Raw genomic sequence first — 26297 nt, forward strand, 5'->3', positions numbered from 1 at the left:
ATATCTTGACTACATAATTCAAGAAACTATAAAATGACTAACAAAGGGAGCCCAAAGCAGGCAGGAGGAAGGAAATAATAAAACGTAGAGCAGAGATTAATGAATTGCAATTTAAAAAAATCCAAAAGCTCAATGAAACTAAGAGCTGGATCATTAAAAAAAAAACAATATTCATAAACCACTAATAAGACTCACCAAGAAAGAGGGAAAGAACCCTAATAAACTGAATCAGAAATAAAAGGTGGGGAAAGTCACAATCAATACCACAAAAACTCAAAGTATTATTAGAGGTCACTTTGAGAATCTTTATGCCATGAGATGAGAGAAGATACGGAAAATTCTTGGACTCCTAAAACCTCCCAAGGTTTAAGCAAGATTATTTGGAATACCTGAACAGACCTATCACTATAAAGGAAATTGAAATGTTATTCTAAAGTCTCCCCACAAACAAATCCCAGGCCCAGAAAGAGACACGAATGAGTTCTTTCAGATCTTAAAGATCTACTGCCAATCCTTTTCAGTCTCTACCAAGAAATGGAAGAAACGAACATTCCAAACCAATTTCTATGTAAAAAAAAACATCAATCTGATACCAAAAACAGACAGAGATATCCCAAAAAAGGAGAGAGAAAGAGTGTGTGAAAGAGAGAGAGGTTACAAGCTAATGTGCCTGATGAACACAGATACAAATATCCTCAACAAAATACTAGCAAATAGAATTCAACAACTTATAAAAAATTATACATCATTATGAAGTTGACTTCATCCCAAGAGCAGCTTAACATACTCAAGTTAATGAACATAATACACCATATCAACCAAAAAGAAAAACCATATTATCATATCAACAGATGCAGAGTAAGCAGTTGACAAGATCCAGTACCTATTAATGATAAAAACTCTCTCAACAAAATGAAAATTGAAGAATACTTTCTCAACACAAAGCCATTTACCACAATCCCACAGCAAACATTATACTCAATGGTGAAAAAACTAAAAGCCTTTATTCTAATATCATTACAAGACAAGGTTGCCCACTCTTGCCACTTCCATTAATATAGTGCCGGATGTACTTGCCATAGCAATTAAGCAAGAAAAAGATCTCAAGGAGATCCAGATAGGAAAGGAAGAAGTCAAGCCCTCACTATTTTTGAATGGCATGATATTGTATTTATAGAACCCTAAGGATGCTACAAAAAATCTTCTAGAAACAATCTATTTGTATAGTAAAGTGACAGGTTACAAAATCAATATGCAAAAGTCCATGGCTTTCCTATATGCAAATAATAAGAGAAGAGAAATAAAAATGAAAAACCCCATTCACAATTATACCTCAGAAAATCAACTACCTCAGAATTAGCTTAATTGGAGAGGAGAAAGGCCTATACAGAAAAATAAATAAAACTACAAAACACTACTTCAAGAAATAAAAAATACTCTATGACAATGATGGTCGGAAAAGATTGCTCTGGATGGGAGAAAGTGGGAGATGTGTGCCGAAAATGGGTAAAGGACCAAATATGATTGCCTCTCAGTATTTGTATTGTAAACCATAATGCCCAATAGGAGGGAAAGAGAGAGAGAGAGAGAGAGAGAGAGAGAGATAGATAGATAGAGAGAAAGAAAGTAGTGAGAGAGAGAGAGAGAGAGAGAAGAAAATTGCCTTCCATATAGGCAGACTGAGGGGTGGGAGTAGGGTGGGAATTCTGGGGTCAATGGTGGTGGGATTCTTGGGTCAATATTCACTGGTGGAGGAATGGATGTTGGAACATTTTATGACAGAAACCCAATCATGAAAGCTTTGTAACTGTGTATCTCATGATGATTCAATTAAAACAAAAGTTAAGAAAGAAATAAAAGAGGACATGAGGAAATGGAAACATATCCCCTGCTCATAAATTGAGAGAATTAATATATTTAAAATGGCAATATTGCCTCAAAGCATTGTACAGATTCAATGCAGTCCCTATAAGGACACCCATGACAATTTTCTTTATATTTTCCAAATTTAATTTTATTAAAGTACCGTGAGTTACAAAGGTATTCATAGTTGGATTTTTGACATACAATATTCCATCGTCAATTCTACCTCTAGTGTCAGTCTCCCTTCACCTGTGTCCCCAGTTTCCATCTCCTACCCCCACGCCCCAGCCCCAACCTACCATCTTGACAAGCACTTCTTTTTTTTTTTGCTTTTTGGGTCACACCCAGCGATGCTCAGGGGTTACTCCTGGATTTGCACTCAGGAATTACTCCTGGAGGTGCTTGGAGGACCATATGGGATGCCGGGGATCGAACCCGGGTCGGCCGCGTGCAAGGCAACGCCCTACCTGCTGTGCTATCGCTCCGGCCCCTTGACAAGCACTTCTTAAGTTTGGTTATTGAACTTTAGGTATCATAATTTCAGTGTTGTTTACTCTGTGGTTTGGCTATTTAGCTCTACCATTCCTAACACAACCAATGTACCTGAATCCTCTTGACCCCTGATACATTTGCTTCTCATCTATCTTTTCTCCTCTTCCCCTTCACTCTATTTCTTTTCTTCTTATCCCTACACATTGGGGCCAAGGGTGATCTCATGAAATTGCCCTTTAACCATTGTATTTCCTTATCCATTTACTCTAAATACCACATATAAGTAATATCATCCTTTTTTTTAATCATCCTGTTTTTGACCCATGACATTTTCCAAAGAAATAGATCAAATATTCCTGAAATTGATAAGAAACAATATCCCTCCCCCCAAGTTGCTAAATCAATCATTGGAAAGAAGATGGGTGGCATTACTTCTTCAACTTCAAACTGCACTACAAAGCAATAGTAATTAAAACAGCATGGTACTGAAATAAAGACAGACCCTCATAACAGTGGAATTGAGTTGAATATCCTGAGACAGACCCTAGGTATATGATCAGCTAATCTTTGATAAAGGAGCAACAAATATAAGTTGAAGCAAGGAAAGCCTCTTTAATAAGTGGTGTTGGGAAAATTAGTAAGCTACATGCAGGGGGAAAAGACACTCAGACTTCTTTCTAACACCATGCACAAAAGTTAAACCAAAATAGATTAAAGACCTTGATATCAGACCTGAATCCATAAGGTACACAGAGGAAAATGTAGGAAGAAATTTCCATGACATTGAAGACAAGGCATCTTCAAGGATGAAACAGCACTGACCAAGTAAATGGAAGACAAGATAAACAAATAGGACTACATTAAATTAAGAAACGTATGCCACTCAAAGGAAATTATGACCAGGATACAAAAACATCCATGGGATGAGAGAAATTATTTACCAAATATTCATCTGGCTAGGTAAATATCTAAGAACTATATTGCACTGGTAGAATTTTACAAGAAAAAAACATACAACTCCATCAAAAAATGGGGAGAAGTGATGACAGAAACTTCCTTGAAGAAATACAAATGGCCAAAAGACACATGGGGGAAAATGCTATACATCACAAATCACCAGGGATATGCAGATCAAAACTATTTTAAATACAGTGCAAAAAAGTTACACTTTAAATAAAAGCATCTCTCATGGATGCAGATTGGTGGGTGAGAGGGAAACCAGGGTAGTGGTGGCATAGGTGGAATGAAGTGGACACTGGTGAAGGGATTGGTGCTGAAACTTTGTATGCGTGAAACCCAATCACGAATACCTTTGTAATTTTATGGTGACTCAAAAAATTTTAAAAAATTTAAGCAAACAAACGAAATTTGCGAAACTTAGCAATCTTAACGCCAAAGGGTAACATCTCCAGACCCAGAGCTCAGAAACTGTTTTAGTGACAAGGAGTACTAACTCTCATTTTATGTCCTTCATTCTCATTGGAAAATTGGGTTGGATTGTTAAATGTTCATTTAGCATCCTCCAGAAACTTTCTATACTCTCTTTAATGGCAAGTGTTTCCCACTCTCCACAGTTCCCATACATCTTGACCTGAGCCAACCCCAGTGCTCAGTAAAGATGGCATCATGTAAATGATGTAGTTCATGGTTTCTGCAACTTAAGTAGACTATATTCCAAGATGAATGGTTTCAGAGTTATCATCATTTTTAATATGTAACATTTATTAGGTGATGAAATGATATTTCTATATTTATTTATTTTTTAAAATTTAAAAAAAAATTAATTAGTAAATCACCATGCGGGTACAGTAACAGATTTACACATTTTCGAATTTGTGTTTCCCTCATACAATGTTCGAGCACCCCTCCCTCCACCGGTGTTCATTCTCCACTCAGTATCCCTCCCAGCCCCCAATCCCATCCCCCTCTCCCCCCACCTCTGTGGCAGAGCATTCCCTTTTGTTCTCTCTCTCCTTTTGGGTGTTGTGGTCTGTAATAGGGGTATTGAGTGGCCATCATGTTCAATCTATAGTCTACTTTCAGCATGCATTTCCCCTCCCGAACGGGTCCTCCAACCACAGTTTACTTGATGTTCCCTTCTCTATCTGAACTGCCTTTTCCCCCAGCATGTGAAGCCAGCTTCCAAGTCATGGAGCCAACCTCCTGGTACTTATTTCTACTATTCTTGGGTGTTAGTCTCCTACTCTGTTATTCTATATTCCACAGATGAGTGCAATCTTTCTATGTCTGTCTCTCTCTTTCTGACTCATTTCACTTAGCATGGTACTTTCCATGTTGATCCACTTATATGCAAAATTCATGACTTAATCTATTCTAAAAGCTGCATAGTATTCCATTGTATAGATGTACCAAAGTTTCTTTAACCAGTGAAAAAACTCAGAGTTATCATCTTAAATAAAAGTAAAACGGAAGTCAGTGGGCATGTAAGACAGGGAAGAGAGATGGTCACTTTCTCCCTCTCTGCCTCTGCCATCCTGGGACCAGCTGAGAATGTTAGGACTGATAAAGTCTTAGATAAGCCACTGCATGGCACAGACCTTGAGTCTGACCAGCCCCACGAGGTGGCCATCAAGCCACACATGACATCTGCTTGGCCTTCTCGGCAGGAGAGTTAATCCCCACCATCCAATTTCTTGGGGAGCACTTCCTTACTCCAGCCTGAGTAAGGCTGGAGTAAGGAAGTGCTCTCTGCAGGAAAGGAAAGTCAGTCCTAGGCCTTACTCAGGGTTCCCTGGTACTTTGTCTTTTCTCACAGAAAGGAATTTCAGGAGTAGATAAGCAGTGAAGTTGAAGCAGATTTTATTTGGAGGTTTTAGGAAGGGAAAAGAGAGAAAATGAAAAGAGAGTAATGTACTCAAGTGAGAATGCAGATTTCTCTAGAGACGGAGAGAACCCCAGTACACATATCAAGAGGGGAGATGTGGGCAACATATATGCTTGGCCACGTGGACATAAACTGCACATGCTCAGGCAGCATATGAGCACCCTTCCTTTGTTCGAGGGGGCTTTCATAGGGTTTTTTCCAAGATGCTCCATGTGAAGTTTTCTAGCTAGATAAGAGTTTGTTGCTAGGGTGGTTGCCAAGGGGGTAAAGTTTGGGAGTGGTTGACAGTCTTCTTTGAAATTCCTTTCCTGGCCTTTATTCCTGCAGGAGCTTCTCTCAGAGGAGGGAGAGTCCAGCCTTCTCTAGGTCTGTTACCAGTGCCAGAAAGATCTTATATAACAAGCCTTAGTTCCAATGCTCAAGGTGAGCTTTTTGCAGCTTCAGCACTATTGGTTTTATTATTACCCAGGAATTTGATTGCCATAGGGGCCCCGCCCAGTCTAACTGCCTACATCAAAACTGCCCAGTCAAGCATATCTTACCTGGTTGCTTTACATGGACCTTGGACTTCAATTCCTGAAACACAAACAAAATAAAATAGCAATGAAAAGCTAAAAAATTATCAATAATTATTCTCGTGATGAAAATGTCCCTGATACAAGTTTGTAATTTAGAGGCTATAGCTATGCCATGAAATGTTCTGTCAATAGTGCTACTAACTATACCTCTACTTGAGTTTGCTTATCTACTTACTGATCTCAAACTCACTGGCAAAAATGAGTTTCACGTAAGAAAAACCCCAAAGATCATCAAGTGTTTGGCTATGGAATAAGATCTAAATCAGAAAAACAGTTGTGATTATGCTCTTTTCACATTTCATATTTCACTGTGTTAACTATTAATTAGTACATGCCGTGAGATTTACCTTAACATTATCAATTCAATCCTAACATAAAACCAACATTTCAATCAAAAGTATCATTTTATATCACACTTTACACCTCTAAGAATGATATAAAAATAAAACAAGTAAAGATCATAAAGAAAACAGGCGAAACGACCCCAAAGTTTACATCTCAAATTACCATCATGATACATTAAACTTGAGTTTTTCAAAATTGTCTAATATCAAATAAAAAGGTACCCATCATTCATTATTCCAAATATTTACCCTGTCATTACTCTCCTCCCTCTACATATTAGTTGCTTTTCTCCCTCCAATTAGATTTATATTTCTCATTTCACTCGATTTTCCTCATTGAAGTTGAATCCAAACACCTTGGGAAATGCCCTTTCTCCTTTATTTACTTTTTTTGTAATTTTCCCAAAACTTACATCATGGATTTTGTCTTTAACTGTGGGAAACTTGAGAGTTAACTTGAATGGCCCATTTCCTGGCCATGCTAACTCATGGTTCTCTCTCTCCAGAATTCTCTTCCGAACTAAAATTAGAAAAGAAAATAACTGTCATGCAATCATCATTCACAAAATTTCCCCACAATTTTATATGTATCATCATCATTAGTCAATGAATAGGTTAGTCTCCTAAAAGAACATGCACAGTAAAAATAGGAGAGGGTTAGGAGGCAAGATGTAGCCGAAATGTAGAGCACTTGCCTTGCATCTGGGTTTGCTCACAGCACCAAATGCCCCCTCCCTCAACCAAGCTGCATGTAGCCTTCGGAGGCTTGGTGCACCCCCTAGTATAGCGTAACCGGAGCTCAAAGCCTCATCACCAGTGTGGCTCCTGTTGAAAGAGAGAGGGGGCAGAGCAGAGCTCAGTGGCAAAAGATCTGCTCTCCCTCTAGTGTGCAGATCAATATCACAATGACTAAATTTTATTTATATATGTTTTATAAAAACATATAGCACTGTCGCACTGTCATCCCGTTGTTCATCAATTTGCTCGAGCGGGCACCAGTAAGGTCTCCATTGTGAGACTTGTTGTTACTGTTTTGGCATATCGAATATGCCATGTGTAGCTTGCCAGGCTCTGCAAGGCAAACGCCATACCTGCTGTATTATAGCTCCAGCCCATAAAAACATATATACATATACGTATATTTATATATTTGGTTATTGGGTCACATCCAGTGATGCTCAGGAGTTAATTGTGGTTCTGCATTCAGGAATTACTCCTGGTGGTGCTCTGGGATGCCAAGGATTGAACCAGGATTGGTCTCATGCAAGGCAAGTGCCCTACCCACTGAACTATTGCTTTGGCTCCTCAGTTGACAATATTAATCCTACAGTGAGAAAAATAAAGAATCCCTCATGCTGAGTCTATGAAAATTGAATACAGAAACATAGCAAAAAGAAAACCCTATTTTAGATTGTTGGTCCAAGGAACATGAGCAAAATGCCTAGCAGCTCAGTTAAAAAGTTATTTCAGCTCTGCCACCCAATTCAGGTACTAGCCCAGATCGGGCCTCTTGCCCAGTTCCCAGGAAAGCCGGTTTTCATCCTTGCTCTTAGGGGGACAGGAATTGAGGGACACTAAGCCGCATCCAAAGCTGAATCCTCCGGTGTGCTCTCTGCCACCCAATTCAGGTACCAGCCAGGGTCGGGGCTCCTGCCCGGAGCCGCTGAGTTTTTTCTCTTCCCTCCATATTCCACAAGAATCAGAATTTACCCTTTTAGCTAGAACTTTCACCAGGTTAGCTTAACCAACAGAAACACTTTAGCCAATATCTCATTAAGCCCACCTAAATTAATATTGCATCATAAGCAGAATAATATCAGTGAGTGTGAAGGGTGGAGCCACATAGGTCACAATGGTAAAGCAATCCAGATCCCCACCAAGCTTACATGTTGAAGAGGCTAGCCCAGAAGACCCCAACAGCAATGAAGTGCTATACAACCTTTCTGACAAGGAATTTAGAAAGGAGGTACTGAGGATGTTTACGGAGCTAAAAGAAACAATGGAAAGCTATACCAATAAAACACAAGAAGATTTGAAGGTAGAGATGCGGAAAATACAAATGGAAATGTCAGATGCGGAAAATACAAATGGAAATGTCAGACGTGAAAAACCTGGTAGGAGAATTGAAAAACTCACTGGATGGCCTCAGCAGCAGAGTAACAGCTGCTGAGGACAGAATTAGTGAGCTCGAAGATGAAGTCAAGAAACTCTCTAGAAAAAAAACAGAAAATGGAAAAGAGACTGACAATCCAGGAACAGATGGAAAAAGAAGATCGTGATGAAGCCAAGAGGAGTAATATAAGAATGATTGGCGTCCCAGAGGGACAGGAAGAAAACCCTGATGAAGAAGAAACTGTCAAAGACATCATTGCTACGATGTTCCTAGAGCTGAAGAAAACATGTGACCACATTCAGGAGGCCCGAAGGGTACCAGCTAGAAGAAATCCAAATAAAAATACCCCAAGACACATCCTGATCAAAATGACCAAAACCTTCGATAGAGACAAAATCATAAAAGCAGCAAGATCAAAGAAAGAAATTGCCTATAAAGGAGCATTCTTAAGATTTACAGCTGACTTGTCTGATGAAACCCTCAAAGCCCAAAAACAGTGGTGGGATATAGTGAAAAAAACTCAATGAAATAAATGCCTCACCAAAAATACTTTACCCAGCTAGACTCTCATTCATAACAGAATGAAAAACACAGTTTCACAGATAAACAACAGCTCAGAAACTTCATAGACTCAAAACCATGTTTACAAGAACAACTGAATTAGTTACTTTAAGACAAGACAGGACCCTCAAATACACCAAACTTTAGCAGTAAAATGGGGAAAAAAACCACAACAATAATCTCTCTCAAAGTCAATGGGTTAATCACACCAATTAAAAGACACAGAATGGCAGGATGGATTAGAAAATCGAACCCAACAGTCTGCTGCCTGCATGAAACTCATCTCAACAATCAGAGCAAACACAGGCTCAAAGTCAAAGGCTGGAAAACAATCCTACAGGCAACTTCCATAAAAAAGTTTTGTTGAAATATTGTATGCAATCAAAGTGAAAGTAAAGTGAAATTTATTAGTTACACAGGCAGGGGGGGGCTTAGGGTGGGGGGGCTAGGGGCGTGGGGGGGTTAGGGGTGTGAGGGGGCGGGGTGGAGCTATACTGGGATTCTTGGTGGTGGAATATGAGCACTGGTGAATGGATGGGTATTCGAGCATTATATAACTGAGATTTAAACCTGAAAACTTTGTAACTTTCCACATGGTGACTCAATAAAACATTAAAAAAAAAAAAAGCTGGGGTAGCCAGCTTAGTATCAGACCACATTGATTTCAGACTGAAGAAGGTCACAAGAGACAGTGAAGGTCAATTCTAATTGATAAAGGGATCTGTACAACAGGAAGAACTAACAATACTAAATATATATAGACTTAATGAAGGACCAGCAAAGTACTTAAAACAACTACTTATAGACTTGGAGAAAGACATCGATAGCAACACAATACTAGTGGGAGACTTCAACACCGCTTTATCACCTCTTGATAGATCAACCAGACTCAAGCTTAGCAAGCACATACAGCATCTGAGGAAATAAATGGAATAAAGGGATTTAGTAGATATATACAGGACAATTCATCCTCAAAAAGCTGAATATACATTCTTCTCAAGTGTGCATGGAACATTCTCCAAGATAGACCACATGCTGAGCCACAAAACATACCTCCACAAATTTAAGAAGATAGAGATTGTATCAATGATATTCTCACACCACGATGAGCTAAAATTAGGAAAAAATCACACACACAAACAGAAAATGAAATCAAACACCTGGAAACTAAACAGCTCACTATTGGACAATGAGTGGCTTAGAAAGGAAATCAAAGAGGAAATCAAAAGATTCCTGGAAATGAATGAAAATGAGGACATGAGTTACTAAAACTAATGGGACACAGCAAAAGCTGTGTTAAGTGGAAAGTTTATAGCTCTACAAGCATTCCTCAGGAAGGAGGAGTGAGCCCACATAGTAACCTAACCTCACAGTTTAAGAGCTTAGAAAATGGCCAACAAAAGGAGCCCAATCTGAACAGGAGGAAGGAAATAATAAAACTCAGAGCAGGAATTAATGAGATGGAAACCAAAAAAAAAATCAAAAGATCAATGAAACCAAGAGCTGGTTCTTTGAGAAAATAAACAAGATCGATAAACCTCTAGCAAGACTCACCAAAAAAGAGAGAGAGAAAACCCTAATAAACCGAATTAGAAATGAAAAGGGGGACATTACAACAGAAATTACAGAAATTCAAAGGATCCTCAGAGATTACTTTGAGAATCTTTATGCCACGAAACATAAAAACCTCGAGGGATTGGATAAATTCCTAGAGTCCTATAGCCTCCCAAGGCTGAACCAAGAAGACCTGGAATACTTAACAGACCTATCACCATCAAAGAAATTGAAACGGTAATAAAAATTCTCCCCAAACACAAAAGTCCTGGCCCAGATGGATTTACAAGTGAATTCTTCCAAACCTTTAAAGAGGATTTACTACCAATCCTCTTTAAGCTTTTCCAGGAAATTGAAGTATCAAAAACACTTCCAAACGTTTTCTATGAAGCAAATATCACCCTGATACCAAAAACAGACAAAGATACCACAAAGAAAGAGAATTACAGACCGATATCTCTGATAAACACAGACGCTAAGATCCTCAACAAAATATTAGCAAATAGAACCCAACGACTCATCAAAAAGATCATACACCAAGAGCAAGTAGGATTCATCCCAGGGATGTAAGGATGGTTTAACATTCGCAAGTCGACATAATTCATCATATTAATAAAAGAAATAATGAAAACCATATGATCATATCAATAGACGCAGAGAAAGAATTTGACAAGATTCAGCACCCGCTTATGATGAAAACTCTCAGCAGAACGGGCATCAAAGGAACTTTCCTCAATATAGTCAAAGCCATCTACCAAAAGGCCACGGCAAGTATCATTCTCAATGGGGAAAAACTGAAAGCCTTCCCTCTAAGATCGGGCACAAGGCAAGGTTCCCCACTTTCACCACTCCTATTCAATATAGTACTAGAGGTCCTGGCCATAGCAGTTAGACAAGAAAAAGATATCAAGATATCAAGGAAAGGAAGAGATCAAGTTCTCACTATTTGCCGATGATATGACACTATACTTGGAAAACCCTAAAGACTCTACAGAAAAGCTCCTAGAAACAATAAGTCGATATAGTAAAGTGGCAGGCTACAAAATCAACACCCAAAAGTCCATGGCTTTCTTATATACAAATAATGAAAGAGAACAAAGAGACATTTAAAAAAAAAATCCCATTTACAATAGCACCTCAGAAAATCAAGTACCGTGGAATCAGCTTAACCAAAGAGGTGAAGGACCTATACAAGGAAAATTACAAAACACTACTTCAAGAAATAAAGGAGGACACTAGGAAGTGGAGATACATCCCTGCTCATGGATAGGGAGAAATTATCAAAATGGCAATACTGCCCAAAGCACTATACGAATTTAATGCAGTCCCTATCAGGACACCCATGACATTTTTCAAATAAATAGACAAAACACTCCTGAAATTTATATGGAACAATAAGCCCCCACGAATAGCTAAAGCAATCCTTGGAAAAAAGAAGATGGGTGGCGTCACCTTCCCCAACTTCAAACTCTACTACAAAGCAGTAGTAATTAAAACAGCATGGTATTGGGATAAAAACAGACATGCCAACCAATGGAACAGAGTTGAATATCCTGTCACAGAACCCCAAATATATGGCCACTTAATCTTTGACAAAGGAGCAAGAAATGCAAAGTGGAACAAGGGAAGCCTCTTCAACAAGTGGTGCTGGTCTCAAAAGATACAGTGACCAAAGTACAGCAACAGCCTACAGAATGGGAAAGGATATTTACCCAATACCCATCCGATAAGGGGTTGATATCAAGTATATACAAGGCAGTGGTTGAACTCCACAAGAAGAAAACTGCCGACCCAATCAAAAAATCGGGTGATGAAATGAACAGAAACTTTCCCAAAGAAGAAATCAGAATGGCTGAGAGGCACATGAGAAAGTGCACAAAAGCACTAATCATCAGGGAGATGCAGATCAAAACAACGAGATACCATCTCACACCACAGAGACTGGCCCACATCCCAAAAAACAAAAGAAACCGGTGTTGGCGTGGCTGTGGGGAGAAAGGGACTCTTCTTCACTGCTGGTGGGAATGCCGACTTGTTCAGCCTTTTGGAAAACAATATGGATGATTCTCAAAAAATTAGAAATTGAGCTCCCATTTGACCCAGCAATACCACTCCTGGGGATATATCCCGGAGAAGCAAAAAGTTATAGTAGAAATGACATTTGCATTTCTATGTTCAATGTAGCGCTGTTTACAATAGCCACAATCTGGAAAAAACTGCAGTGCCCAAAAACAGATGACTGGTTAAAGAAACTTTGGTACATCTACTCAGTGGAATACTATGCAGCTGTCAGAAAGGATGAAGTCATGAACTTTGCATATAAGTGGATCAACATGGAAAGTGTCATGTTGAGTGAAATGAGTCAGAAAGAAAGAGACATACATAGAAAGATCGCACTCATATGTGGAATATAAAGGAGCAGAGAGGTACGAGCTTGCAATGATGCAATTTCTGGCAGAAATTTCTCTGGACTTAGTTAATAAAATACTAAAGTACAGAAATCCAAAACCTCATGGCCACTATTGTAGCCACATGACCTCATATCTATTCACTCTCAGCAATGGAAAACAAATTATCAAAAGCTTCCTTTCCAGCGCGTCTGACTTTGGGGGGAGGGGAACTCCAAACAATAATAGTGAGTTTTTTGTTGAAAAATTGAATGTAATCAAAGTAAAGAGAAATTAAAGTGAAATTTATCAGCTACATGGGTGGGGTGGGGGCTGGGGAGGTGGGGGTGTGGGGGGGAGGTCTACTGTGGTTCTTAGTGGTGGAATATGCGCACTGGTGAAGGGGATGGGTGTTTGAGCTTTGTGTAACTGAGACTTCAGCCTGAAAGCTTTGTAACTTTTTACATGGTGATTCAAAAAAATAAAAAATAAGTAAATAAATAAATAAATAATAAAAAAATAAATTAAAAAAAAAAACAAGTGGTGCTGGGGAAACTGGATAGCTACCTGCAAAAAAATGAACTCTGACCTCGGCCTAATGCCAGGCACAAAAGTCAGATCAAAGTGAATTAAAGACCTCAATATCAGACATGAATCTACAAGGTTCACAGAAGAAAATGTAGGCAGAACTCTCCATGACATTGAAGTGAAAAGCATCTTTAAGGATGAAACAGCACTGACCATGCAAGTGGAAGCAATCATAAACAAATGGGAATACATCAAACTAAGAAGCTCTGCACTTCAAAATAAACAGTGACCAAAATATTGAAATAGCCCACAGAATGGGAAAAATATTTACCCAATACTCATCTGATAAGGGATTAATATCCAGGATATACAAGATACTCGTAGAATTGTATAAGAAAAAAACCTCCAACCCCATCAAAAAATGGGGAGAAGAAATGAACAGAAGTTTCCTCAAAAAAGAAATACAAATGGCTAAAAAGCACATGAAAAAAATGTTCCACATCACTAGTCATCAGGGAGATGCAAATCAAAACAATGAGATATCATCTCACACCACAGAGACTGGCAGGCATTCAAAAGAACAAAATAACCAGTACTAGAGTGGATGGGGAGAAAAAGGGATGCTCTTTCACTGTTGGTAGAAATGTCAACTGGTTCAGCCTTTCTGGAAAACAGTATGGACAGTCCTTCAAAAACTAGAAATTGAACTTCCATATGACCCCGCAATACCACTTCTGGGAATATATCCCGAGGATGCAAAAGAGCACAGTAGAAATGACATCTGTACCTATATATTCATTGCAGCACTGTTCACGATAGCCAAAATATGGAAACAACCCCAGTGCCCTAAAACAGACGACTACTTAAAGAAACTTTGGTACATCTACACAATGGAATACTATGCAGCTGTTAAGAGAGATGAAGTCATGAAATTTGCTTATAAATGGATAAACATGGAGAGTATCATGCTAAGTCAGAAAGAGAGGGACAGACATAGAGGGACTGCACTCATTTGTGGAGTGTAGGGTAGCATCACATGAGGCTGACACCCAAGGACAGTAGATACAAGGGCCAAGGAGATTGCCCCATAGCTGGAAGCCTGCTTCATGAGCGGAGGGGAGAAGGCAGATAGAATAGAGAAGGGATCACTAAGAAAATGATGACTAGAGGAACCAGTTGGGATGGAGATGCACGCCGAAAGTAGATAATGGACCAAACATGATGACCTCTCAGTGTCTGTGTTGCAAGCTATAATGCCCAAAAGTAGAGAGAGAGTGTGGGGGATATTGTTTGCCTTAGAGGCAGGGAGAGGGTAGGAAAGGGGGGTATACCGGGATATTGGTGGTGGGGAATGTGCACTGGTGGAGAGATGGGTGTTTGATCATTGTGAGATTATAACCCAAACATGAAAGCTTGTAACTATCTTACGGTGATTCAATAAATTTTTTTAAAAAAAAAAGAAAAGAAGGGTTCACCACAATTAAAAAAAAAAAAGTTATTTCAGGGGGTTGGGCATACAGCTCAGCAGTAGAGTGATGTTTGGATACGCAAGTCTTGGTTTCGATTCTAGGCAAAATCACACACACACACACACACACACACACACATACACACACACACCACGGTGTATGCATGCAGAATATAAGTTGATTTTAAAATTTTCCTTAAAAAATGGAAAACAGCTGTCTTATGATCCAACAATCTCATTTCTGGGTAATTATCTAAAATACACCAAATCATTAACCAAGTATCATATGCACCTCGTTCTTTATTGCAGGAATGCTTCACAAGCTAAGATATCAAAACAACAACAACAACAAAAGTTTTCTAGATGATTGGGTTAATATGTGATATAGCGCAGCGGGTAGGGCATTTGCCTTGCTGAAAGCCAACCCAGGTTCGAATCCTCCGTCTCTATTGGGGAGTTCAGCAAGCTACTGAGAGATTACCACCCTGACAGCAGAGCCTGGCAAGCTCCCTGTGGTGTGTTCGAAATGCCAAAAATAGTAACAAGTCTCACAATGGAGACGTTACTGGTGCCCGCTCGAGCAAATCGATGGACGACGAGATGACAGCACTACAGTGCATCTGTCCATACTGCCATTCTATTTAGCTAAAATTTTATGAAATTTGGCTTGTTGTTGTTGTTGTTGTTGTTTTTTGGGGACACACCCAATGATGGTCAGGGCTTTATACTCAGGAATTGCTCCTACTGGTGTGGGGACCATATGGGATGTCAGGGATCAAGCTCAAGTCGACCATATTTGAGGCAAACAGGCAAGCAGCCCTACCCACTGTACAATCATTCTGGCCCAATCTTTCTGGGCCCTGAAATTCTGCCTTTTATAGTGCAATGTAAGGAACTCCGGGGATTAATGTGAAGCATAATAAGTGAGAAGAAAGACAAAGACTGTATAGTTTCCTTACATATGTAATGAAAGGAAGCAAAGAAAATTTAAAGGACAGTGGATCTTGATGATAGGATGGAAATTGCCAGAGAGAAAGTTGCTGGGCTGGACAATGGGAATATACAATGGTTACTCGTATTTTCATTTTATTTGAAGTCCAATAAATATTTTTTTAAAGTCCTGAAAAAAGATTTTCTCTGAGAAGCCAAAAAGGCATGGAAACAGTGAAACTTCATCTTTTAAAAATGCTGATGAAAAAGGAAATGTTCAATACAGAATTCCACTGTAGCATTGTAGCTTGCTGAACTTTCCGAGAGGGGCTGAGGAATCAAACCCTGGTCGGCCGCGTGCAAGGCAAACGCCTTACCCGCTGTGCTATCACTCCTTATCCTCAGTAATAGAAGCAAAATAAAAACATTTTTAAGTATGAAATTGAGAGTTTTTTTCTGATCAGTGCTGCTCTACAAAGAATGTTAAAGAATGTAATTGAAAGAATGAAAAGTTGTTTCAGTCAATTTTCTAACCAGTTTTGACTAAAATATCATGCCTGATAGTAAAAGGAGTAGAATAGAAGGCAGAAAGGAGGAGAGACTTTGAATAAGCCTTTCAGGTAGCTTGGCTAGAATCACCCAACTGTAGTGGATCTAGAATTCCAAAGACAAGATCTCGACTGCAGCACTACAGAAGTCTATTGAGCGACAGAGAAATTATCTTCCTGCCTCTCCAGTCTATTTCTTCATTGAAAGTAGTGTTTCTGAATAAATTTTGTAATTTTATACTGGAACTATAAAGGTAGAGTCAGGGGTTCACTGTGCATCTGACGCATTCCTGGTTCTGTTCTGGTCCCCAGGCAGGGTCCTGCGCAGGGCGGAGCAGCCGCCTCAGTACCCAGGGGCCCCGCAGGAGGGCGCCCTTCCCACTCCCCCAACCTTACCCTGCAGGATTGCACCCTCCGCAATCACTTTACAGGGGGTTTCCTAGAAAAGTCTCCCCCCTTGAGGTCGCCGTAACCTCCTCAGCCCTCGAGCTCGCGCTCAGGAAGCCCACCCAGGTCTGGGGAGCTGCCGCCCCGCGGCACCCGCCGGGTCCTGCAAACTGCGCGGCGGCCCCTCCGGAGCTCACCAGCGCTCTCTGCCGCTCCCTGAGCTCGGGACCCCTGCACTGGGCCGGCGCGGCGCTCCTCGGACCCACGCCTGGGCGGGACCCTCCCGCCGGCGCCCCCTCGGACCCCCACTCCGCCTCCCCCGCCTGGGCGAGACTCTTCCCCCGGCATGCCCCCCGCTCCCCGCCGGGCCTCACCGTCCTCCAGGGAGAACAGCACCAGGAAGCGCCCCGGGCTCCCCGGACACGGGCGCACCTCGCACTCGCCGCCGCCCGACCTCTTGGAGCTCTGGAAGTACAATTGCAGCTTGGTGCTCAGGTTCCGCGGGGGGTCGGGACCCCAGGAGCCCTCGACCAGCAGCGGGAAGGAGTCCGGCGCGGCCATCCCGGCGTTGCCCCGTGGCTCTGACTGCAGCGCCCGGCCCGGACCCGGCTGGTGCGGACACCAGCCTGCCCTTTCGGTTTCCTTACCTGGAAACCCTTGGACTTTCAATTAGGCCTGAGGTTAGGGGTGCTTGAGTCACCCCCAGTTCCTTCACCTCTGGGCCACAGCCTGACCTGCCATCTCTGCTTCATCCTCTCTCACCCTCCACCTTGCTTGAAAGTATGTAAGCTCAGGCACCCTCAGGCTTACCAGAGGGTCCCCCTCCAGATAAGATGTGTGAACCCCAGATTTGCGCGAAAACACACACACACACACACACACACATTTCTGGAAGAAAATGGGATGATTAGGCAACACTCTTAGAATGTCCCTTGGCTTGCTTGGGCATTTGTTTTCCTAGTAATCATCAGAAATCTACCTTGTTTTCCTCCTTGTGCATATTGCTTTGATCTGTTCCTTTTATGTCTGTTATATCTGATAATAACATTTCTAGAAATATAAAGGAACAGGACAGTCACAGAATTTTCCTTGAATATTAACAAGGTACCGTTAAGTCAAGATGAATTCTTGTCCCTGAGCTCATAAAGCTGTGGGGATTCCTGTGAAGTTATGTCCCTGTGGGATCCCTGCCCCTGGGAAGGATATACAGGTGATCCTGAGCAGGCTCCCAGAACAGGTCGCCGGTGAGGTGGACTCAGGGAACATATGGAGAGGTGACATGTCCCTGAGGTCTAAGAATGATGATGACCTTGAAGGTGGAAGGGTTGAGGGGTGGTGGTCGCTACTGTGATATACAGCACAGGACAGCACTGGCGTGCAGTCAGGGAGAGAAACTGCTGGGCACCTGGGCTCTGGGAGAGAGGGGAGAGTGACCGAGCTCTGCTGAAGGCAGAGAAGATTGAGAAAGGGAGAGAACCATAGCCAAGCTTGACTGCTCTGCTCATGGGTCTTTTGAATCCCGGCAAATGAAAGTTCTCAAGGATGACTCATTGAATGGCTGAGCACCTGGCTTAGATACTCCCTATCACGTGATTCATCACCATATAGTGCTGTAATGGGCGCTTGCATATTAAGCACACCAAAACAATCTGGCAGAAGAGCAAGGAAGTTTTATTCAACGTTGGGCTAAATCCAGACAGCAAGTGTCTGAGAACATCAGCAACGAACAGTGGTCCCACAAGCCTTGTTATCGGACATTATTGCAAACATAACATTACTCTGCTTCACAGTCAAGGATGTGTGGGCACATGTACATTATGGCATCTTATCAGTACGATTACAGAGAGTTTCCTAAAATCAGCATTTTCTTGTCTAGAACAGAGAAGTTCATCCCAAATGCAGATCGAGTGGGCATCTCTATATTTTTCCACCCACAAGCAACTTCAAAGGGTACATGCTATAAATAAATTATAAAATCATAGACGCATGTCCTAAATTTCCATCCTAACATCTAGAGCAATCATCTTCACAGGGAGTATCTGGGTAGGATTCCCGAAGAGGGAGGGGCTACAGTGTGTATATCTTTTACCTATGACCCAAGGTTTCAAGTAAGAATGAGAGGCTGTGATCAAATTCCACCTACACTTCAGATGAGATAAGTGTCCTGGGACTCTGACCACTAGCAAGCACAGTCCAGGAGAGGAGAGAAAAAAGGGTAAGGGACACAATGGAGGATTGAAAAAGCGAAGGAAGTGAGGGCAGCAGGCTTCTCAGCTCTTTACAGAAGTGACTGTGGAGGGTGACAGAATCAAGAGCTGTTTTGATTTCAGGTTGTTTAAAGTATTTTGGATGGAAGTTTCTGGGTCTATATAAAAGCTAGTAGAAAGCAGGACAGAGCAGGTGGAAGATTCATGTGTGGAAGAAGCTGAAATGGAGTCCTGGAAGGACCCCTTTGCTCAGTGCACCAGGAAGCAGAGTACAGAAACAAATAAACATGGTGGGGAGGTTGGGAATTCCCCCTAAATTATTTTCTATGTGAATAAAGTGATAGGTCTTTTAGATGCAATATTTATGATGACTTCTTAGCAATTTTGAATTTTGCATATTGTCTCATAATCACAATGAAACTATCTGTCGATGAAGAGAGATGAAACTGACAGAATTCACTGGAATTTTTATTCCTATTCCACAATAATGAGGAGTGGTTGGGAAAACGGAAATAATGATGGAGTGAAGATGACCATGGTGGTGGGGTGTTGGAATATTGAATGCCTGTAACATGAACAACTTTTCAAACTGTAGTGTTTAAATAAAGTGGTAAAAATAATGCTAGGCAATAGAAGGATATTTTTTCTGTCCTCAGCTTTCCACCTGCAAGTGATAATCATCCTGAAGTTCACACCGCTCTGAATGCAGCTGGGGGATCCGAGGACATACAAGAGGCAGTGGCAATTCTCAGCCACAGTAGGGACCATTTCCTCTGTGCCAAAATTACAACCAGCACCCACCTGTCCTTAGAGTTTGAAGATAGAGCACTATGCTAACAAATGAAACCAGTTAGTTAGTTCTTTTAGATTTTTCCAAGAATTTATGTATAGAAAATGAAGCTTGCCAAGGAGGTCTGCTCATTTTTCTTGGGTGGAACTGGGTAGAAGTTATCAAAAGATAAGGTAATAGGTATTTAAAATCAAGACAGAAAGTTCTAGAAGGAACAACTTGCTTAACATAATTAGCTCAAAAGTATTTTATCTTCTCGGCTAGACTATTTTGATCTTATTCACTAGTTGAACTTTTGCCCCCTCCTCCTGTAGGATAGGATGTTTTATTCCAATGTTACTAACCTTCTGAAACTATTTCCTTTCTAGGAAGCAAATGTCTTCTCAGGCAGAGACCACCTCTAACTTGGAGTGGCCATATTCTCGTGACAGTTCCTTGGATAATTTAGCATCAGTTTCCTTTTAACATCTCTGCACACTAACATTAGATGCCCTGTCTCTTCCACTGTGGTATGTATTGGGGAAATAGTGACATTTATGTCTGTCCTGTATCAGTAAGTTGTGGGATCTCGTGTCCCCATTTTGTGTCTACCCAGCTCTAGTACTCAAAGATACCTATCTAGTACTCAAAGATAGGTACAATCTCTTTCTAGCTTTATTGTTTGTGCTTTGGTATCTTTCAAAAGATTCCTCTTCTAACTTCACAGGGAAAGTCTTCAACACCCTCACTCTGCCAACATTAAATCTCTTTTGACACATTTTCTTGATAGAAACACCATAGATTCATTAATGTCATAGTGAGTGGGAAATGGAGGAAGATTTCTGAAGAATCCACAGAAAGCCTGATCTTTCTACATTTGTGTGATATTAAGAATAAATTAAAATCAAGGTCATCTTGCCACACTCAGCAGTGAAGAAGCCCAATGGGCACCACAACACCGGAGAATTCTTTGGGCCCCATATCGAGCCAATATTTCTGGGACACCCCAGATGGAGCAGGTGCCATCTCCCTGCCTTCTCCAGATGGAATCCCGGTGACCATGAGATTCTACAAGCATGGCTCCCTTATGTGGCCACAGGACTATTTCTTCGAACCGCATAGTGGAGCTGGAACCAGGAAGTGCGATCCTGGCTCCCAGCCCGCCCCTGATGCCAGAAGTCATGCCCTCAACCCGCCTCCGGTGCCATCTTGCCACACTCAGCAGTGAAGAAAACTGGTGGGCACCACAACATTGGAGAATTTTCTGGGCTCCATACCAAGCCAATATCTCGGGACACACAGATGGAGCAGGTGCAGTCTCCCTGCCTTCTCCAGATGGAATCCCGGCGACCATGAGCTTCTACAAGCATGGCTCTGGTATGTGGCTACAGGACTATTCCTCCAAAGCACATGCAGTCACACACACACATATATATATATATATATATATATATATATATATATATATATATATATATATACTTTTCCTGATATACAAAGAGAGCAATGGAAAATAAATGATCTAGTGTCTGCCCCTGCCCAAAACTATAAGAGAGCAGCAACACGCAGGGACTCATGGGATAGGTAGTGGAACTAGCCTCTCTTCCCACCCCCACGAGGCCCTGATTCACCACCCATGAATGGCTTCTGGCTTCTGAATGGCCATGATCCCAGAGGCACACAGACCAACCTCAGAACCCAACGGCTTCTGGCAGATAATGCATCTGGACTGAGCATTAAACTATGGCACCTTGCCACCCTAAGTGGGGAAAGGTGTTAGTCCAGTCCACCTATTCTCCCCAGAATAGGCGCAGTGGCTGCCACCTTTACAGAGCCTATTGGTCAGCCAGGTATGAGAATGCAGTGACATGTCATGTCACGCGGGGCTTCATGGAATGGGGGGTGGAACTGGCCCCTCTCCCTGCTCCATGAGGCCCCAAGTTGCGCCCATAAATGGCTCCTGGCTCCTGAACGGCCATGTTCCCAGAGGCACACAAACCAATCATGGAACCCAATGGTTTTTGGCAGAAAAATTTCCAGACTTATTACTAAAATGTCAGAAATCCAAAATGCTCTTCATATCAGCAATAGAAAACAAATTATCTAATGATGCCTTTTTGGCAGGTCTGATTGTTGGGGAAAATTCCAAATGATAATGGTGGATCTTTTGTCAAAATATTGAATGTGATCAAAGTGGAGAGAGAGTAAGGTGGAAATCATCTGCCGCATAGGTGCGGGGAGGGGTAGATTGAGTGAAGTATTGGGGATCTTGGTGGTGGAGGGTGTGCACTGGTGAGGGGATGGGTGTTTGATCATTGTGTGACTGAGACTTAGACTGGAAAGCTTTGTAACTGTTCATGGTGATTTAATTTAAAAAAAAAGAATAAAGTAAAATCAAGTCACTCCAGGGAATCCAATAGGTAAGTAATGAATCACATAAACATATGTGCCTGAATATAAACATTAACTTTAGATAAAGTTCAATATTAAAAATGAAAACATAATATTTTATTCCCATTGCATACCATGCATGATATAGCAGAATTTAAATGACATGCTATTAAATATTGAACATCCAGAAATCTGTTGAAAAAATTTATAGAAATGTTTATGTTTATATAAGTTGGAGTGGCATAAAGTAATATAAAACTTACTCTGTCTTGAGCACTTAAATCATAAATAATCATAAAATAATAATATTCTTTATTGTAAATTTTAAATAGCTAACCAATTACCATAGTGTTTCAAAGACTTTTTGCCAACTTCTATTTACAGGAAACAAAAAGTTACAGCAATAGATGAGTACAATGCTGATATATTTATTAATATTTTCATTTACATTTGGAAGTAGAATAGAAAGTAAAGCTGATGCTATTCATCAGTTTCACTTCTCAGTGATTTTTCCAGGAAGAGTCTAGAGCAGTTAGGCTGAACATAACTTGTATGGAATGCAGGTTTTTATTGACCTCATATACAGACTTTGAGAACAATTCTTACTCTAAGAGTCTATAACTAGATTGAGATAATGGCCTTTTTTTTGGCTTTTTGGGTCACACCCGGCGATGCACAGGGGTTACTCCTGGCTCTGCACTCAGGAATTACCCCTGGTAGTGCTCAGAGGACCATATGGGATGCTGGGAATAGAACCCGGGTCGGCCTCATGCAAGTCAAACGTCCTCCCCGCTGTGCTATCGCTCCAGTCCCTGATAATGGCCTTTTTAAAGTCCAAATCCACACGCAGTTTCTTGGTGAAATCATTTGTTAACAACAAATCAGGTATAATCAAGATCATAAAATGAACACTATTACTCCATACTGGCCCCACTCTTCATATTTCTGCTGGCTGACAATCCAAAGGTAACCATCTCAGATCCAGTGAATGCTCTCCCAGAGTGGGGGGGGGGGTTCTGATTTAATTTTAACCAGATTTAATCACCAACTTCAGACAGAAGACATCTAGCATAAAGGATTCAAATGGGTTTAGTTTTATGTCCATATGCATCATCTCACAGGAGCTGGAAGTGTATCATATATAGCACAACAGGGTACAGTTGTCTCCAGGACACAGCTGGCTTCAGTTATTCTCATGAAAGCAACTGGGAACTGCTATTCCTGAGAACATGCAGAGAGAAGACACCCTGGTAGTGAGCTTTTCTGTCACATTTTGGTCTGGACCTACAATTCTAAAATTGGGACCAGCAAATCTAAAAACCAGAAATGAGGGCCGGAGCGATAGTACAGCAGGTAGGGCGTTTGCCTTGCACGCGGCCGACCCAGGTTCGATCCCCGGAATCCCATATGGTCCCCCAAGCACCGCCAGGAGTAATTCCTGAGTGCAGAGCCAGGAGTAACCCCTGAGCATCGCTGGGTGTGACCCAAAAAGCAAAAAAAAAAAATAAAAAATAAAAAAAAATAAAAACCAGAAATGAAAAGGGGGACATCACAACAGAAACCAAGAAGATTCAAAAGATGATCAGAGACTACTTTGAAAGGCTGTATGCCACAAAACAAGAGAACCTAAAAGAAATGGACGAATTCCTTGATTCCTACAATCTCCCAAGACTGAACCAAGAAGACCTGGAATACCTGAATAGGCCCATAAGTATCAAGGAAATTGAAACTGTAATCAAAAGTCTCCCCCGAAACAAAAGCCCAGGTCCAGATGGATTCACTGCCAAATTCTTCCAAACATTTAAGGAAGATTTGTTGCCAGTTCTCTTCAAGCTTTTCAAGGAAATTGAAAAGACAGGAACCCTCCCGAACAGTTTCTATGAGGCACATATCTCCCTAATACCAAAAGCAAACAAAGACACCACCAACAAAGAAAACTATAGACCAATATTTCTGATGAACACCAATATGAAGATCCTCAACAAAATATTAGCAAAAAGGATCCAACAACTCATCAAAAAGATGACCAAGTGGGATTCATCCTGGGGATGCAAGGATGGTTTAACATTCGGAAATCAATCAACATAATCCATCATATCAACAAAAGTAAAGATAAAAACCATATGATCATATCAATAGATGCAGAGAAAGCATTTGACAAGATCTAGCACCCATTTATGATGAAAACTCTTGCGAAAATGGGTGTAGAAGGGACTTTCCTCAAGATAGTAAAAGCCATCTACCACGAACCTATGGCAAGCATTATCATCAATGGGGAAAAACTAAGGGCCTTCCCTTTAAGATCGGGGACAAGACATGGATGCCCACTCACTCCACTTCTCTTCAATATAGTACTAGAAGTCCTAGCAATAGTCATTAGGCAAAAAATAAAAAGATATTAAGGGCATTCAGATAGGAAAGAAAGAAATCAAACTCTCACTAACCAGATGATATGATACTACATCTAGAGAAGCCTAAAAGCTCTACTAAGAAACTCTTAGAAACAATTGACCTGTGTAGTAAGGTGTCAGGCTATAAAATCAATACCCAAAAAACCATGGCCTTCTTATATGTAAACAATGCAACAGAGGAAAGGGACATGAAAAAAGCAATCCCGTTCACAATACTGCCCCACAAAATGAAATACCTTGGAATCAGCTTAACTAAAGAAGTAAAGAACCTCTACAAAGAAAGCTATAAAACGCTACTCCATGAAATAAAAGAGGACATGAGGAAATGGTAACATATCCCTGGCTCATGGATAGGGAGAATCAACATTGTCACAAATGGCAATACTCCCCAAAGCATTATACAGATTTAACGCAATCCTCATAAGGATATCCATGACATACTTCAAAGAAATGGATCAAGCAACCTTGAAATTCATATGGAACAACAAATGCCCACGGATAGCTAAAACAATTCTTGGGAAAAAGATGATGGGAGGTATCACCCTCCCCAACCTTAAACTTTTCTACAAAGCAGTAACAATTAAAACAGCATGGTACTGGAACAAAGGCAGAGCCGCAGACCAACGGAACAGAGTGGAATATCCCTACACACAACCCCAAATGTATGATCATCTAATCTTTGATAAGGGAGCAAGAGATGTGAAGTGGAGCAAGGAAAGCCTCTTTAACAAATGGTGCTGGCATAACTGGAAAACCACATGTAAAAGAATGGGCTTAGACCTCGACCTGACACCATGCACAAAAATCAGATCAAAATAGATTAAACACCTCAACATCAGACCACAATCCATAAGGTACATCAAAGAAAAGGTCGGCAAAACACTTCATGATACTGAAGCTAAAGGTATCTTCAAAGATGACACGGAACTAAGCAATCAAGTAGAAACAGAGATAAACAAATGGGACTACATTAAACTAAGAAGTTTCTGCACCGCAAAAGACACAGGGATCAGAATACAAAGGCAATCTAGAGAGTGGGAAAGGATATTCACCCAATAGCCATCCAATAAAGGATTGCTATCAAGGGTATACAAAGCACTGGTTGAACTCTACAAGAAGAAAACATCCAACCCCATCAGAAAATAGGCCGAAGAAATGAACAGAAACTTTTCCAAGAAAGAGATATGAATGGCCAAAAGGTACATGAAAAAATGCTCTGCATCACTAATCATCAGGGAGATGCAGATCAAAATAACCATGAGATACCACCTTACACCACAGAGAATGGCACACATCCAAAAGAAAAAAGCAACCGCTGTTTGAGAGGATATGGAGAGAAAGGAACACTTCTACACTGCTGGTGGGAATACTGACTGGTCCAGCTCCTTTGGAAAACAAAATGGACACTACTCAAAAAATTAGAAATTGAGCTTCCATTTGATCCAGCAATACCACTTCTGGGAATATATCCTGGAGAAACAAAAAAGTATAGTCGAAATGACATCTGCACTTATATGTTCATCGTGGCACTGTTTACAATAGCCAGAATCTGGAAAAAACCCGAGTGCCCGAGAACAGATGACTGGTTAAAGAAACTTTGGTACATCTATACAATGAAATACTATGCAGCTGTCAGAAAGGATGAAGTCATGACCTTTGCATATAAGTGAATCAACATGGAAAGTATCATGCTAAGTGAAATGAGCCAGAAAGAGAGGGACAGACATAGAAAGATTGCACTCATCTGTGGAATATAAAATGGCAGAGTAGGAGATTAATACCCAAGAATAGTAGTATATAATACCAGGAGGTTGGCTCCATGGCTTGGAAGCTAGCCTCACACGCTAGGGGAAAGTCATCCCAGATAGAGAAGGGAGCACCAAGTAAAATGTGATTGGAAATCCCGAGCACAGAGGGAGAT

The 26297-nt window shown here is 40.9% G+C and overlaps 1 protein-coding gene across 1 annotated transcript in view; it reads right to left on the reverse strand.

The window, feature by feature from the left end:
• The window catches only part of LOC129398791 (protein mono-ADP-ribosyltransferase PARP14-like), a 129463-nt gene extending 112304 nt beyond the window's left edge, over nucleotides 1-17159 (reverse strand). Inside the window, exons 1-3 of the mRNA XM_055128147.1 lie at nucleotides 16973-17159; nucleotides 6509-6642; nucleotides 5743-5776 (exon numbers count right to left, since the gene is read on the reverse strand). Of these exons, the coding sequence (XP_054984122.1) occupies nucleotides 5743-5776; nucleotides 6509-6642; nucleotides 16973-17159 (355 nt within the window). The remainder of the gene's footprint in view (nucleotides 1-5742; nucleotides 5777-6508; nucleotides 6643-16972) is intronic.
• Nucleotides 17160-26297: the final 9138 nt, after the last annotated feature.

The sequence above is a fragment of the Sorex araneus genome, chromosome 2 (genome assembly GCF_027595985.1).
Source record: "Sorex araneus isolate mSorAra2 chromosome 2, mSorAra2.pri, whole genome shotgun sequence".
Classification (NCBI taxonomy): Eukaryota; Metazoa; Chordata; class Mammalia; order Eulipotyphla; family Soricidae; genus Sorex; species Sorex araneus.